This window comes from Herpailurus yagouaroundi, unplaced genomic scaffold (genome assembly GCF_014898765.1).
Source record: "Herpailurus yagouaroundi ecotype Mexico unplaced genomic scaffold, PumYag 159, whole genome shotgun sequence".
Classification (NCBI taxonomy): Eukaryota; Metazoa; Chordata; class Mammalia; order Carnivora; family Felidae; genus Herpailurus; species Herpailurus yagouaroundi.
This window is the reverse complement of record NW_024412400.1, coordinates 22,682,538-22,700,811: the sequence shown is the minus strand read 5'-3', so window position 1 is coordinate 22,700,811 and position 18,274 is coordinate 22,682,538. Positions and strand designations below refer to the sequence as shown.

The window sequence follows — 18,274 nt, the reverse complement described above, 5'->3', positions numbered from 1 at the left end:
ACTGCTGCACCCGTTCTGCTACAGATATAAGTGTCCCATCACCCATCACCATCAGCAGTAGCCTTGTTTACCCATCCACAGCCCCTCTCCCACCCCAACCACAATATATGTACCCCCTGGACTAATTTCTTTCTTCCTTCTTTTCTTTTCTTTTAATGGAGTTGAAATCAGTGAGTCATCACTTACATACAATACTCAGTGCTCATCACAACAAATGCCCTCCTTTTCTAAAAAAGTTTTTATTTATTTTTTTGAAGAGGGAAGGGGCACAGAGAGGGAGAAGGAGAATTTTTATAATGCTTTTACTTATTTTTGAGAGAGAGAGAGACAGACAGACAGAGCATAATCGGGGGAGGGGCAGAGAGAGAGGGAGACACAGAATCCACTGCAGCCTCCAGGCTCAGTCAGCACAGAGCCCGACATGGGGCTCGAACTCACGAGCTGCGAGATCATGACCTGAGCCGAAGTCAGACACTCAACCAACTGAGCCATCCAGGTGCCCCAGCCTCCCTTAATACCCATCACCCATCCAGCCCATCCCACACCCACCTCCCTCCATCAACTCTCAGTTTTTCTCCATCATTAAGAGTCTCTTTTGGTTTGTTTCTCTCTCTCCTCTTTTTTCCTCCTCCCATATGTTCATCTCTTCTGTTTCTTAAATTCCACATATGAGTGAAATCATATGGTATTTGCCTTTCTGATTGACTTACTTCATTTGGCATTCTAACTCCATGCACATTGTTGCAAATGGGAAGATTTTATTCTTTTTGATGGCTGAGTAATATTCCAGTGTGTGTGTGTGTGTGTGTGTGTGTGTGTGTGTGTACCACACCTTTATCCATTAATCAGTCAGTGGACATTTGGGCTCTCTCCATAGTTTGGCTATTGCTGCTGCTGCTACTATAAACATTGGTGCATGCACCCCTTTGAATCTGTATTTTTGTATCCTTTGGGTAAGTACCTAGTAGTGCAATAGCTGGATTGTAGGGTAGTTCTATTTTTATTATTTATTTTGAGGAACCTGCATACTGTTCTCTAGAGCGGCTGCTCCAGTTTGCATTCCCACCAACAGTGCAAGAGGGTTCCCCTTTCTCTGCATCCTCGCCGACACCTGTTGTTTCCTGTGTTGTTAATTTTAGCCATTCTGACAGGTAGGAGGTGGTATCTCGTTGTGGTTTTGATCAGTATTTCCCTGATGATGAGCGATGTTGAGCATCTTTTCATGTGTCTGTTAACCATCTGTACGTCTTCTTTTTTTTTAATTTTTTTTTAACTTTCTATTCAGTTTTTGAGAGACAGAGAGAGACAGAGCATGAATGGGGGAGGGGCAGAGGGAAAGGGAGACACAAAATCCAAAGCAGGCTCCAGACTCCAAGCTGTCAGCTCAGAACCTGATGCGGGGCTTGAACCCACCAGCCGTGAGATCATGACCTGAGCCGAAGTCGGATGCTTAACCGACTGAGCCACCTGGGTACCTCCCCCCTTTTTTTTAATGTTTATTTTTGAGAGAGAGAGAGAGAGAGAGAGACAGAGTGAGAGTGGGGGAGGGGCAGAGAGAGAGGGAGACACAGAATCTGAAGCAGGCTCCAGGCTCTGAGCTGTCAACACAGAGCCCGACGCAAGGCTCGAGCTCACAGACTGTGAGATCAGACCTGAGCTGAAGTCAGACGTTTAACTGACTGAGCCACCCAGGTGCCCCTGTATGTCTTCTTTGGAAAAGTGTCTGTTTGTGTACTCTGCTCATTTCTTAATTGGGTATTTGTTTTTTTGGATGTTGAGGTTGATAAGTTCTTTATAGATTTTGGATACTAACCTTTTGTCAGATATGTCATTTGGAAATATATCTTCTCCTATTCCACCAGTTGCCTTTTACTTTTGTTGATTGTTTCCTTCGCTGTGCAGAAGATTTTTGTCTTTTTTAAAAGTTTTGTTTTCACATTTATTTATTTTTTGAGAGACAGAGAGAGACAGAGCACAGGTTAGGGAGGGGCAGAGAGAGAGGGAGACACAGAATCCGAAGCAGGCTCCAGGCTCTGAGCTGTCAGCATAGAACCTGACATGGGGCTTGAACTCATGAACTATGAGATCATGACCTGAGCCGAAGTCAGATGCTTAACTGACTGAGCCACCCAGGTGCCCCTTATTTATTTATTTTTAAGCAATCTCTATGCCCAAAGTAGTCATTGAACTCATGACTCTTGAGATCAAAAGTCACATGCTCCACCAACTGAGCCAGCCAGGTGCCTCAAGTGCACAGCTTGAACTCACAAACCATGAGATCATGACCTGAGCTGAAGTTGGATGCTTAACCAACTGAACCACCCAGGCACCCCTGAAGGTTTTTAGCTTGATGAAGCCCCAATAGTTCATTTTTGCTTTAGTTTCCCTTGCCTATGGCGATGTGTCTAGTAAGAAGGTGCTGCAGCGAACGTCAAAGAAGTTGCTTCCTGTGTTCTCCTCTAGGATTTCGATGGTTTCCAGACTCATATTTAGGTCTTTCACCCCATGGACTAATTTCTAAAAAAAGTGTCAAACCTGTCACCCCATCATCGAGTAAGTAGCACTGAGACAATGGTTGTTAGGAATAAGGCTCAACAGAGTTGATGCGAAATATGAAGAGCACCTGAAAATGTTTCAGTCACATGACATTGATGCTGTTAACATTTAGGATATTATAGGATTGTAGTAATAATTTTAAAAGCTAAACATCACACATATTTCTCGTTGAAATCCAAGCAATGTCTTACTTAAGAAACGTGAGGATATGCAGAGGGTCCACATCCCACTTTCTGCTACTGACCTTCTATGGGGAAAGGCAATTTGTAAGCTCATCATGACAGCATAGACATTACAGAGAAGGGAACAACTCACAACTCAATTTGCTTTATATCTGTACCTCCTTATATTAAGTTATTGAGCCTTGAATTCATACCGGAAACCTTATCATTCGTTTTTACTTCTTGCCAAGTAGAATCTTTGGGGGCTGTGTAGAAAACACATCAGTCTTCTTAAAATTGTAAATACTAGCAAGTCAAATTCTCCAATACACTTGTGTCCCAACTGAGAAAAAGGAAGTGCCAAAATGGGACACATGGGACATTCCACCGGAATTAAGCTCTGTGTAATTATTTATGCAATTCCGAAAATACATTTTACCATATAGGGTATAAACCCTCTTTTCTCCCCATGAATTGTATTTATCCATGGAAGTCAAAGGTGTTATTAACTTAAATCCTGGCAGAACCTCATCTGTTTTAACACTCACCAACCCACATGATAATTACTGCTGCTATACACAGAAGAACTTAAAATTGACATAAGATTTCTGCCCTCTAACCTGTTTTTAAGAATCCTTCACATCTCTGGGTTTTAGGCTGAAGGGTGTGCTGCCTCCCACCTTAACCCTAAGAGAGATTTATTGCACCGGGCCCAACTTACTGCTGACTGAAAGATGTTGCACGATCATTACTGTGCCCATGGGTAAAAGAGGAAGGGGCCGACCTTGGGGAATAGCTTTGAATTATGATAGTCATGCAAGGATAGAGATTTTGTCACAGAGCTAGGACAGAGGTCCTGGTAGAGAGATTTAGGAAAGCAGGGAAAGGATGGATAAGTGAGCAAATTAAGTGTGGGGGGTCTTGCTTTGAATTTGCTTGGCAAGGCTTTGCATCTGTCCTCTTTTTGTGGAAGAAGCAAGTGGAAAATGTTTTGCTTTCTAATGTTAGGCGTGGCTAACGTCATTTTTTTTTATAGTTCCTCCTCCCATGCTACTTCTTCATTTATTTAAGTATTTATTTTTGAGAGAGAGAGAGAGAGAGCATGCAAGCAGGTCATGAGTAGAGAGGGAGGGGGACAGAGGATCTGAAGCAGGCTCTGTGTTGACAGCAGAGAGCCCGTTGTGGGGCTCGAACTCATAAACCATGAGATGGTGACCTGAGCCAAAGTCAGATGCTTGATCAACTGAGCCACCCAGGCGCCCCAGCTAACATCGTATTTATAAGGCAATCGGTGTGGATCAATCTGAAAGAGCAATTGAAAGAAGAAAGGAAGAAGGGAAGGGAAGGAAGAAGGAAATAGGCCTATATCTCCCTTATACTGTTTCCCTCATATAGGCATACCTCCTTTTATCGTGCTTTACTTGATTGTGCTGTGTTTTTCACAAATTGAAGGCTTGTAGCAGCCCTGCATAGAGCAAGTCTATTGGAGCTGTTTTCCCAACATTTGCTCACTTGGTGTGTGTGTGTGTCACATTTTGGTAATTCTCTCGCTATTTCCGACTTTTTCATTATTATTATAGTTGTTATGGTGATCTGTGATCAGTGAGCTTTGTTATTACTATTCTAATTGTTTGGGGGCACCACCAACTGTGCCCATAGAAGACAGCCAACTTAAATCAATAAATGTGTGTGTTTTGACTGCTCTACCAACGGGCTCTTCCCCATCTCTCTCTCATTCCTTGGGCCCCACTATTCCCTGAGACACAGCAATATTGAAATCAGGCCAATTAATAACCCTGCAGTGGCCTCCAAGTGTTCATGTGAAAGGAAAAGTTGCACATCTCTCACTTTCAATCAAAAGCTAGAAATGGTTAAGCCGAGTGAGGAAGGCATGTTGAAAGTCAAAACAGGCCAAAAGCTAGGGTTCTTGTGCCAAATAGCCAAGTTGGGAATGCACAGAGGTTCTTCAAGAAAATTAAAAGTGCTGCTCCAGTGAACACAAGAATCATAAGAAAGAGAAACAGCCTCATTGCTGATATGGAGAAAGTTCGAGTGGTCTCAATAGAAGATCAAAGCAACCACAGCATTCCCTTAAGCCAAAATCTAAACAAGAACAAGACCTTAACTCTCTTCAAGTCTATGAACGCTGAGAGGTGAGGAAACTCAGAAGAAGAGTTTGAAGCCAGCGGAGATTGGTTCATGAGGTTTAAGGAAAGAAGCCTTCTCCATAACAGAAGGCGGCAAGGTGAAGAAGCATGTGCTGATGGAGAAGCTGCAGCAAGTGACCCAGAAGATGAAGGTGGCTCCACTAAATGACACATGTTCAATGTAGGTGACACAGCCTTCCATTGGAAAAAGGTGCCATCTAGGATTTTCATAGCTGGTGAGGAAAGGTCAATGGCTGGTTTCAGAGCTTCAAAAGATAGACTGACTCTCTTGTTAGGGGTTAATGTAGCAGGTGACTTTTAGTTGAAACCAGTGCTCATCGACCATTTCAAAAATCCTAGGGCTCTTGAGAATTATGCTAGGTCTACTCTGCCTGTGCTCTGTACATGGAACCACAAAGCCTGGATGATAGCACATCTGTTTACAACCGATGTTTATAACCTGTTTTAATTTTAAACCCACGGTTGGTACTTCTAGAAAAAGGATTCCTTTCTTTTTTTTTTTTTCCAACGTTTATTTATTTTTTTTGGGACAGAGAGAGACAGAGCATGAACGGGGGAGGGGCAGAGAGAGAGGGAGACACAGAATCGGAAACAGGCTCCAGGCTCCAAGCCATCAGCCCAGAGCCTGACGCGGGGCTCGAACTCACGGACCGCGAGATTGTGACCTGGCTGAAGTCGGACGCTTAACCGACTGTGCCACCCAGGTGCCCCGAAAAAGGATTCCTTTCAAAATATTACTGGTCATTAGTGATGCAGCTGTTCATCTAAGAACTCTGATGGAAATGTACAGTGAGATTAATGTAGTTTTCATGCCTGCTAACACAATGTCCATTCTGCAGCCCATGTATCAAGGAGCAATTTTGACTTAAGTCTTACTATTTAAGAAACCCATTTTATAAAACTATAGCTGCCATAGATAGTGATTCTTCTGATGTACCTGGAAAGAGTAAATTGAAAACCTCCTGGAAAGAATTCACCATTTTAGATGCCTTTAAGAACATTTGTGTTTCATGGAAGAGGTCAAAACATCACTATTTTAATACGTGTTTTTAATGTTTATTTATCTTTGAGAGAGAAAGAGAGTGCAAGTGGGGAAGGGGTAGACAGAGAGGGAGACACAGAGTTCGAAGCAGGCTCCAGGCTCCGAGCTGTCAGCACAGAGCCCGACGTGGGGCTTGAACTCACGAGCTGTGGGATCATGACCTGAGCTGAAGTCGGATGCCTGACTGAGCCACTCAGGCACCCCCAAAATATCGCTATTAACAGGAGTTTGGAAGAAGTTGATTCCAATTTTCATGGATGCCTTTGATAGGTTCCAGACTTCAGTGGGGAAGTCACTGCAGATATGGTGGAAATAGCAAGAGAATTAGAATTACAAGTGGAGCCTGAAGCTGTGACTGAATGGCTGCAATCTCATGATAAAACTTGAACAGATGAGGACTTGCTTCTTAGGATGAGCAAAGAAAGTGTTTCTTGAGATGAATCTACTCCTGGTGCAGATGCTGGGAATATTGCTGAAATAACGACAAAAGATTTAGAGTATCACATAAACTTAGTTGATAGAGCTGTAGTAGGGCTTGAGGGGATTGACTCCAATTTTGAAAGAAGTTCTGCGGGTAAAGTGCTATCAAATAGCATCACGTGCTACAGAGAAATCGTTCATGAAAGGAAGACTCAATTGATATGGCAAACTCATTGTTTTCTTTTTTTAAGAAATTGCCACAGCCACTCCAACTTGCAGCAACCACCCTCCCTTGAGCAGTCAGCAGCCATCAACATCAAGGCAAATACCCTCCAGCAAAAGGATTACAACTCATTGAGCCTTCAGATGATGGTTAGCGTATTTGAAAGAAATTAAGTATTTTTAATTAAAGCGTGTACTTTGCATTTTTAAACACCGTGCTATTGCACACTTAATAGACTACTGTATAGCGTGAGCATAACTTGTATATGCCCTGGGAATCAAAAACAATTCATTTAACCCACTTTATTGTGATATTTACTTTTTTGGGGTGGTCTGGAACCAAACCTGCAGTATCTCTGAGATACACGCCTCTACACATTTTTTTGTCATATATGCAATGGGAAGGCAGACGTCAGCCTAGTCCGTGCCAAATTATTACAAAAATCTGAATTTAAAAGGACCCGTGTTAATGGACTTTTACTGAATTTATAAAATGTCAAAGATTACATCTCACTTAAAAGATAGATCTCAAAGTGCTCTTTCAACACTCTCAGAACACCATGTAAAATGACTGCTGTGCTGATTCGAGAATATTGACATTTGGCAGCTCTTTGCTTGGCTCTCACCTGATAATGCTTTCGCCTCTCTCTAAAATACTTTGGTGCACCTGTGCAAAGGCTCTGTGGAGACAATAATGAGGCTTGTCTGAGTGCATAGATAAAATGTATTTTCGGGAAAAATAATAGCCTCTGTTCTGATTTGGGTGATGTTTTTTGCAAGACAAGTGACAGAGATGCTTTAAAAATGTGATCCGACTATCAGATTCATATTCTTTCCCAGGTCCCTGCTATTAATATGTCCGAGGTCTGGTTGACAGCTTGCCCTGATGATTCTTTTCGTTCCTACCATAGCTACAGCATTAGCACAAACCGCTCCCAACTGGAAATGGTGGCTATAGAAAAAAATTGAATTAAGAGCCATCCTGGGATAATGGGGATAGTAGTGTTTGGCCAGGAGTACGGCTCATTGATGAGGTTTCCCCATTAGTTGTAGACAATAGAGTTGATGTATTGTCTCATGGTGTTTGGGTTACTCTACGCATCACTGGAGTGAAGGATATGAGGATATTACAATTGAGGGAACCAAGTTAATTGGAGAAGAGAAGTTAATTGACTCCCCCATGGTCCGGAGCTAGTTAATGTTGGAGGTATGGTTAGATCCCGCTCCCGCCTGGTGATGTGGTGTTGAAATAGAATTGCTGTGGCATAGATATTTGGGAAGACGAATGAAAGGAAACTATAGATCTGAGTCCGAAGGACAGGGAGGAACTTCCGACTTATGATGCTGAAGCTATTTAGGAGGATCCATTGGGACAGGTACATATTCCATGCATCCTTTATACAGTGGAAGCACATCGTACTCGTGTTTATTGCATGTGCATTCAACCACACTTTTCAAAAAGTACAGTAGCAGCTAAAACAAAATGTGATCTTTTTGTCAGATGGCCTCTGTATCAGCTCCTTTATCTGTGACAGATTCCGAGGCTGGATGGATACATCAGCTGTGTTGGAAACTGTGAGATCTAATACAGTATATACAAAACAACTTAAAATATCGAGGGTATTTCTGACTGTTATTTTTGTCTTATACCCAACTGTGAAATCAACTCCCATATAAGATGGAAATTCACAGTATTGAGGGATTTTTTTTGCTCATCAAAAGAAAAATGATGGAAAAAATATGTGTGAATAGATTAATAGTTTTGTGTTTAAGCACATAATAACTTTTTTGCCACTTTCAATTTTTTTTTGCCCGGAAATGTTTTTTAGGAGGAAATCTAGTATGAGAACTTTAATATAGTCTTAAAATGTATATTTTAATATATATAAAAACATTTCAAAATATGAGCCTTAGGTTTGAACTTGAAGCTGCTAATATTATTTCTCAGGGTTCTTTTGCTGGAAAAATAGAATTGAACTTATCGCTTTTTAAAATACGCTTTTGAAGTAATATACACCTACTGAAAAATACACATGCATACATGGAGTTTGATGGGTTTGCAAAAACTAAACACTCCGATGGAAGCAACAGAAAGATCATAAAGCAGAACATGACCAGCATACCAGATCTCTAGGACCTGTGTCCCCTTCTTTTTTTTTTTTTTTTTTAGTTTTTCTATTTCAATGTTTACTTATTTTTGAAGGGGGGAGGGGGAGAGAGAGAGCGAGATACAGAAGCAGGTTCCAGGCTCTGAGCTGTCAGCACCGCTCGCGCGCCTCGAACTCACGAACTATGAGATCATGACCTGAGCCGAAGTCGGACTCCTAAATTACTGAGCCACCCAGGTGCCCCACCTGTGTCCCCTTCTTTCTAGTCACCATCTCCCAGACCACCATCCTGACTGTAGATGAGTTTAACACTGTAGATGAGTTTTGCCTGTTTTTGTACTTAATATATATGCATTCTGCTCATTATGATGTTAGGGATATCCATCCATCTGATTGTCAGTTATTGTATAACTCTTATTCACATTGCTGCGTAATTTTGTATTGTGGGAATATATCTTAATGCTGTTGTACAATTTTTACAGTATAGATACTAATTTGCAACCAGCCAACAATGTAGGAGAGTTTAAGTGACTATGCATTTCCCCCCAAACTTGGTATTTTTCATCTTTTTTTTTTTTTTAACAGCTTTAGCCGTTCTGGTGGACAATCGTTGATTTTTAAATTGACTAAATAAACCTCTAGCAATCTCATACCAAACAAAGGTCTTTATTTTAGCAACCCGTGTGTGTTGGGGGTGGGAAGGGGCAATGTTTCATAGAGCGGACTGTTTCAACATCAACAAGTTCAAAAAAGAAATACATTTTGAATTACATAAGCAGAAATATCTCAGCACAGACAAGTGGTTTTGTTTAAAATACAGCCTTATTTTCAAAGAAAGCATTTCATTTGGGAATGAAGAGATATGCATATGGGCTAGACATTTATGGAATCTGACAACTGACATTTTTAAGATTTTGGAGGGGAGGTGTGGGATAGAAGAAAACAGTAAGGACTTTATTAACTGCACCACTAGTGATTGAGATTTTCATAGAAAAAACACGAGGCAGTGGTTGATTTGTATTTTTATTACTGTTGCAGGGTCTCCATTTTGGTGCCTATTGGATATTGTTCCTATAAAGAATGAGAAAGGAGATGTGGTACTTTTTCTGGCCTCATTCAAAGACATAACAGATACAAAAGTGAAGATTACTCCAGAAGATAAAAAAGAAGGTTGGTACTGTTTTCAGAAAACATTGACAGATGGAGTAACATTTTGAAATTGTTTACTCAGAATCTCTAGGAGGAAAAAAAATTGTCTTTTTAATAACAGCAACCGATAAATATTCATAACTGTTAGCAGTTAGCGCTTGGTGCCTATTCCAAAATCACAGAGACTCACATGAATTTACATCCTTGTCTTTGTAATAAAGACTCATTTGACAGGAACCAGAAGTTCATATTCCTATGCAAATAAGATAAAGATGGAAAAACAGTTTAGAATATAAAGAGTCACACCACATTATTTTATTAGGGAAAAATATTAATCGATAGCAATGAGTGAAGTCAAAATGATGTGATTAAAAATCCCTCTCTCAGTTTCATCTAAAGTGCAGTGGCTCAAAATTTAGACGTGAAAATTTCACGTGCAAAATTAAGAATCCAGTGTTTAGCGGTTGCTAGAGTGGATTGCTGCAGACAAATGTGTTTCTGTATCTTATCGTACATAACACTATCATGATTTGTTTTAAGGCACAGACAAGCTTTTCAATGATCTTTAAAGGATTCTACGATTTTATCTTGCTTTCCTTTTACCTTCTGGTTTATACTTGTTAAGAAATTCCTTAAAATTTGTGCAAGCTGACAAAAACTGGCACTGAAAAAAATGTTGATATTATTTCATTTAAACAGGGGTAGGATTACATACTTTGGTGACCAGAGAATAAACGATTGTCATTGCAAGGGACCTCCTATGTGTGAAGTTCTTTATGAGAACCGACTATCTGACATCTCAAGAATTATGACTTGCTCAGAATGAACTCTTTTATTTCAACTCATTTAAAACACATATGTGAGTGTTTTAAACATATAAAAGTCTCTTTAAATGACAACCCAAATGGAGAACTATCGTGGTGTGGTGCCTCTTCCCCCACTTCCATCATCTGAAATGTTTGCAAATGCACAACTATTTTCCTATGTATTTGCATGACTGAACAGTGTGGCATATTTACATACACAAGGAAAGAGCAGTCTTACAATTAAAGTTACTCGGATATTACAGCAAATGTAATGCTTGTCCAGCGAGAGAAAAGAAAACGTGGGAGTCAGTATGCATAGATTTTGTTTTTAGGGTTTTTTTGTGTGTGTTGTAGGAATAGAGAAGGTGAGTATGAACTATATTTGCTCACAACACCGCGACACCAAATATGTGGGTTTTCTCCCCACCAAGAACCAGTTCTACAACTTTCTGGACACCAACTGGGTGTCCTATCATTTAATTCAGCTCTGCGATGACTACAGAGTTAGTGTCAGTCTACACACGCTTATGGGCTCATTCCCACGAGACTGTCCTCACTTCAGATACCAGTCACAAATATTGGGTGTCCAGGGGACCTGTACACGTCTGTCCAATTTGGCTATAAAGTTGGGGATTCCCCGACATTCCTCCTTTTCAAATTTAGTAATTTGTTAGAACAACTCACAGCACTCAGGGAAACACTTTATTTAATGGTTACAAAGGATACAATTCAGGAAGAACAAAATGGAAGAGATGCATGGGGCAGGGCATGGGGAGGAGGGAGGTGGAGCAGCCATGCTCTGTCTGGGTGTGCCACACTCCCAGAACCTCAGTGTGTTTACCAGCTCAGAAGCTTTCCACACCCCACTGTCCAGGAGTTTTTATGGAGGTTTCATTATGTAGACATGATTGATTACATCACTGGCCATTGGTGATTAACTCAGTCCCCAGCCCCTCTCCTCTTCCAGAAGGTTAGGGGTGGGGTGAAAGTTCCAACTCTCTGATTTTGGGTCTTTCACCATGGAAGCATGTAGGGACTCCCAGCCACGAATCAATCATTAGCATATAAAAGATACTCATCATCCCAGGGATTCCAAGGGTTATAGAGTTGTTTGCCAGTTGCAGGAGGTAAAAACCAAATATATATTTTCTATTATGCCGCAATAGGGATTATTTGAATAAAATTCTTATTCACATCTTAAATATATATGTGTGTATATCATATACCTTTATATATGTGTGTAGATAGAAGTGCTAAACTAAAAAGTAATATATGACTACTTTTTTTTTTTTTTTTTTGCCTTAAAGGGAGTAATTTAATCATCCTGACTTGTTTTGAGCAGGAGAATCATGTGTAATGGTTTTATAAAATTTAACTCATCACCTTTGTCTTAGGCCTGTCATGTCTGTAGATAAGGGAGAAATACCTATCTTGGAAGACTGAAATTGACCAAAGGAGCAAAATATAATTACTCACTTGGGATTTGAAAGAGCTCAATTAAAACACTCCTTTTTCCACCCAAGTACTGGGCCAACTCAGAAGGAACTAAGAATAAGGCAGATGGGAGATCAGCATATCACCTTGATTTCTGATAAAACTGATAACAGAGAATGTGGTGTATATCTACAGCAAGTGGGCTTCCTCTTGTGAGCTCCAGATTTAGGGAAAGTCACCCCTCGATCACAAACAGAGCTATAAAAAGGCAAAGGCAGAGCTCCCCAAGTTATAATTTCAAGCTTGGAGGACCAGAGCAGAACAGATGCTCCCCAAATACAGCTGCTTCTTAAAGAGGAAGGGGCCACCCTATGCATACCTATGTGTCCTTCCAAACTCAATCCGATTAAATTCCTCCTCTTCCTCTGGGAAGAAGTGAGTGAAGGAGCAGGAAAGGCCAAGTGTGTTACACTAACGGAAGTGCTTGCACATGAAAGACTGTACCTGACATCTGGGGGTGGAGGAGGGCATGAACTTGAATACTCTGGAACCAGTAACAATTTTACTAATTCAAACTCCCATCTTAAAAATGAGTTTTACATTTACATTTAAATAAATATGCACCTGTTGGAATGAGCACTGGGTGTTGTATGGAAACCAATTTGACAATAAATTTCATATAAAAAAATAAAAAATAAAAAAATAAAAAATGAATATGTTCATCTCTGTTCAGTAATAGACCAATTTTGTTCAGGGAACATATACAATCATTTTCTATCTCTTGCAAAGTGTAAAGCAAAAAATATCAACGAAACACATTTAATATTAATTAGATAATGCAAAATATGATTTATGAATTTTGAAGCATTTTGAGAGAGCGCCGAATCCTAACCACTAGACCACCAGGGAGCTTGAATTTTGAAGTATTTTGAAAAAAATCCCTAAATTTTTTGTAGCTTTATAACTTCTTCCTCAAGTGATTATTACTTCATAGGAAGTTATGTACTATTTCTAAAGAGGTACTGAAAACTTAACATTTTTTCCTGTTAATGCCTTAATATAAATGTCCCACAAAAGTATGTAGTATTTTTATAGATGCCAACTAACTATTGTTAGCCAGCATGGCTATAAAATGATCATAAAAAAATAGATATATATTTCTTTTTTTTTTTTTTTACCTGCACTTAATAGAGGAAAGTACATTAAATTCACCAGTTGATGGCATGTCTTGTAGGAAAAGCACATCTTAGCGTATGGTATTTTTAGAACTTTGAGATAAGTGTTTGAAAATCATTAAAATGTCACTGTGGAACTGGAGCAGTATTGTATCATAGCACGAGAAAACTGTAAGTGAGCATGTAGCCTGACTTGACCCAAGATTGCATCTCATACAAATGTATCACTGAAGTTCACTGGCTTATAGAAATAAGATTTGTGTTAATTTCCTACCCAGGCTCAGATGATGGACTTTATAAGAGGTATATGTGCACTTCTATTTTTAAAAACTACTTGAATCATTAATATCTATGTTGTTTGGGGGTTTATGTGAAATGAGGTAAAGCATATTTTATTGAAAAGGCTAGCAAGGTATGGGATACAATAAACAGCATTGATGGGAGATTAGCATAAAACGCAATGTTCTGTTTGTGCACTCTGTAGCTTTCAGCCAGTGATCTGGGTTGTGTGTCGGGGTGAGGGGGGCAGGGGGGAAGAGGCAGAAGAGAGGGCAGGAAAGGGAGGGAGGGAGGGTGTAAGGGACGTCAGCAGAAATCTGGTGTTTTTTACTACCCAATACCCTCCTTTTTTTTTTTTTTGACACATTTTACTTCCATTCTAAAAATAGTGTGTAAACCACTAACTCCTATCCATGTCTAATATTACTGAGTGCATTACGGATCTTTCACTCTCAGTAATACTTTAATACAATTTAAAAGTGAATTAATAGTGGATTAAGTAGTTCAACAAATACTTAGTGAGTACCCACTCTGTCTTCAGATTTCAACTATTGTTTGGGGATGTCAAAATGGAGACCGGATGCTTTGGATCATCTATACTTTAGCTCAAATCCTGGTTCTACCACATGTTTGGTATAGACTAGGGGCTTATCCTGTCACAGACTGTACTCTCTTCTATAAAATGGGGTAATCATACATGTCTACATTTGATTCAGATTGTCCAATGACAAAAATTATTACAATTTAGTAATGAGTTTGATGCCCTTTATTCAAAGGGGAGCACTCCATGGATTGAGAGTATACAGTGCTTCGCAAGCAGTGGAGTGCTATTCCCGAGGGATTTTGAGCAAGTTTTATAGAGAGTTAGAAGAGGCAACATGGAAACAGGGCATGATGGCCTAGGAGGTAGGGGATTTCCTTATGAGGCTAGCAAGGTCCTACTTTTTAGTGTAAGGTTAGCTAGCTAAAGCTGATTTGGAGGATTGTGCATAGTGTTTGTTAGGGTTCCTTGACAGGTATTTCCCGTAAGTGCAGGCTGATGTAGGTTTACATGTCAGGCCACTGGGTCCCGTGTTGTGAGTCCCAATACACAAATCAATTTTATCAAGGTTTATAAGAAATAATACATACAAATCGCACAGGACAGAGCATCTGGAATGAACTCAACAAAAGATGTGGCCATTGCCACATTCTCTCTGTTTTATTTTAATAGCTAGCTGTTATTGAGTCTCTACATCATACTAACAGAAACTGCCTGTATTTCCTATAACCATATGAATTAGGTATTATTCTTATTCCCAGTTACCAGTGTATTTAAGTAACTTGATAAATTGACATAGTAAAAAAAGCTTAGTAGAACTAAGATTTACATTCATATAATCAAACTCCGGAGTATGCATTCTTTTATTTAGAGTTTTTTTCCCTCTCCCAAGAGCTTGTGATCTTAAGAAGGACATAGATCCAGTATTTGTGATATGGTATATTGAGTGATAGTAGAGTGGCAGAAATGGTAAATTCTTTCTGGACAAGGGAAAGAGATAGGAGCCAGCAAGAATTGGAGCAAAGTCAACAAGATCTTCAAGGGAAAGTTAATACTGAAGCAAATCTTGAAAGATGAATGGAGTTCGATGCACTGAAAGGAGGGGTTGTTAATTTCAGGAGGTGGACTAGCAAATAGTTGACCTTTTTTTGGGAAGTAGACTATAAAAGTTAGGGAGTTAAAGTTTATCTCTACATGGATGGGCAGAGCTTAGCTCTTAAAGATTTTATTATGTCTTCTTTTTTTTTCCAAGTTTTTATTTAAATTTCAGTTAGTTAACATTTTATGATGTCTTTCTAAGGAGTTTAGATGGTGTGGAAATAGAGTTCACAGAAAAGTAGGACTTGGCAGAGGAAGGTGACGTCAAAGGAAGACTGATAAATTTCAAGTTTCTGGCTTGGGAACAGGTAGGGGCTGAATTGTGTGCCCCTCAGATCATGTGTTGAAACCCTTCCCTCACCACCTCAGCATGTGACTGCATTTGAAGATAGGGCCTTGAAAGAGGTAGTTAAGGTGAAATGAAGCCATTAGAGTGGGTCCTGATCCAGTCTGACTGGTGGTAAACTCGTAAGAAGTGGAGATTTGGTCATAGGGACACATGAGGGGTGTGCAATGCACAGAAGAAAGACCACGTGAGGAAGCAGGGGAGCGGCACCGCCACTTTTTACTCTAAACACATGTGCTCTTAGGAAAGCAGGTCTTACACTCGAATTACTAAAGAACCAACTTATAATACTCCCACAACCCACTTTCCAACTACTGTTCCACGCTAACTTTGAAGGCTCTGGACAAACCAAGCTGGTCTGTTCATGCTCAACTAATACAGTTCACCCTCTTTCTTCTCCACACCCAGTTCTCAGATTTTCCCTCACTTGGATCATCTTTGTCACTCCTGTTCACCATGAGAATCCCATCCCTTTTCTTTGTCATCAGTTTACCTGAATCACCTGAGCTCATAGTGGGGGTCCTTCCCTTGGACCGCTCTGTGCTTGTTGCTGGCTTCATTCGTCTGGCTTGTCTTGCCCGAGCTGTGAAGGGCCTTGAAGTTGGCATACTGCTTCAGAGTCTTTGAAAGACCTATACTGCCTTGCACATAGGAGACACAGAGGACATACTTGCTGATTAACTAATTTATCAAAGGACCTTCAGCTTCTTTTAAAAGTTCCTTTCCTCTAGGAACACTTAGGTGGCTCAGTCGGTTAAGCGTCCGACTTCAGCTCAGGTTGTGATCTCATGGTTTGTGGGTTTGAGCCCCTCATCGGGCTCTGTGCTGACAGCTCAGAGCCTGAAGCCTGCTTTGGATTCTCTCTCTCTCTCTGCCCCTCCCCCACTTGTGCGGTGTCTCTCTCTCTCTCTCTAAAATAAATAAACATTAAAAAAAAGAAAGAAAGAAAAAGTTCCTTTCCCCTATACTCAGCTGCATGTGTCTCAGTTTTCCAGATTTCATTTCACAGCAGTTCATTCATTGTACTAATCTGGTTTTCCATTCAAACCAGTTGACTATAATCATATGTGCCTTATTTTTCCAGGCACAGGGCCCAAGGCAGTTATTTTTGTTTATTTCTTGTAGGATGCCTCAGATTTGATTTGAAATGATGGTTGATGCTGGCCTATTCATTATGTAGCAACAACATCATCAGTTATCCCAGAACTGGAGGATTTTAATTGTAATTTCTAAAAAGTTGGCACTTCAAATTTGTCTTGAGAATTTAGGGGTTGACATGTGAAACTCCTCACATTATCTTCGGTGGTAATACAAACAAGTATTCAAATGCAATGGCGTCCTTGGTAGCCTAACTTTCCGCAGGCTGCCGCAGGGTGGCAGTATTAAGTACATTGACAAGTTTTATATTGCATCTACCTTTTCCTCTTAACAAGTGGCTTCAGAATAAATAAAACTAATGAATAGCTGCACGACACAATTAAATATCAATTGCATTTAGCTACAAGAACCTGAAAACCTAACAACATAAGCTTGGCCACTAAGGGCTTTATTTTCTCATATTGTGAAGGGTCTGGAGCTGAGCAGCCCATGTTTGGAATGGTGACAGCAATACTGGTAGGCACCCAGGCTCTTTTTTGCCCTTCTGTTCTGCTGTCTTAATGTACTGCTTGTCATTCTCATTCTTTTCTTTTTTCTGTTTTATTCTTTTAAGTAACCTCTGCTCCCAACACGGGGCTTGAACTCATGACCCCAAGATCAAGAGTCACCCACTCTTCCGACTGAGCCAATCAGGCATCTCATTCCTTGTCCATTCTTGTCACCTCATGGTTGTAACATGCCTAACGAGCCTTTAGAGCCTCTGTTGAGACAGAAAGGATAGAGAAAGACAGAGGGCAAAGGCTTCTCCCTTTGAGGCTTTGCCTTTGTGGGCATGAAGGAATGTGCAGGGATTTCCTCAAGATGTCATTGACTGTAACTCTTTCACATGGCCCTCACATAGCTCATCTCTAGCAAGAAAGGCAGGGAGATCAAGGTTTTTAAAGTTTTCACGCCTTTAGAGTAGAAATAGCCTTTAAAAGGGGGCTTGGAAGTGAGGTTGGATCAGCCAATCTAGAGTGTCTGTCATTTATTGATGATTTTCTATAAGCTAGACGGATTATCCAAGGATCTTATTAGAATGGAGAAGAGTGAAACTTAAAAACAGTGAAAGAGGGGCGCCTGGGTGGCGCAGTGGGTTAAGCACCCGACTTCAGCCAGGTCACGATCTCGCGGTCCGTGAGTTCGAGCCCCGCGTCAGGCTCTGGGCTGATGGCTCAGAGCCTGGAGCCTGTTTCCGATTCTGTGTCTCCCTCTCTCTCTGACCCTCCCCCGTTCATGCTCTGTCTCTCTCTGTCCCAAAAATAAACGTTGAAAAAAAAAAAAAAAAAACAAAACAGTGAAAGCAAGTGAACTGTCCAGAACCTCAGTGCTGTGAGGAGGTAGAGACAGGATTGAAGCCCAGGACTGCCTGGTCTCAGAGCAGGTATCTTTCCACCATGCCCTGGGGCCTCTTATGAAACATACGATAGAAACTTGGAAATGAGATGGACGGGAGACTGGGCTTGTGGCAGTTCCTTCCCCAAACCCCTATATGTAATTGTCATTGAGACAGAAAGCCCCTGCCCCCATTTTTTTTTTTTTTTTTACCATTCTCATTTCTTATTTAGAGCCCTTACTGTTCAGTGTGAGGTCCGAGCACCTGACCCATCAGCATCACCTGGGAGTTCATGA

At 40.6% G+C, this 18,274-nt stretch overlaps 1 protein-coding gene across 1 annotated transcript in view; it reads left to right on the top strand.

Moving 5' to 3' along the window:
* The window catches only part of KCNH8 (potassium voltage-gated channel subfamily H member 8), a 240,191-nt gene that overhangs the window by 24,784 nt on the left and 197,133 nt on the right, over nt 1-18,274 (top strand). Inside the window, exon 2 of the mRNA XM_040481114.1 lies at nt 9,716-9,847. Within this exon, the coding sequence (XP_040337048.1) occupies nt 9,716-9,847 (132 nt within the window). The remainder of the gene's footprint in view (nt 1-9,715; nt 9,848-18,274) is intronic.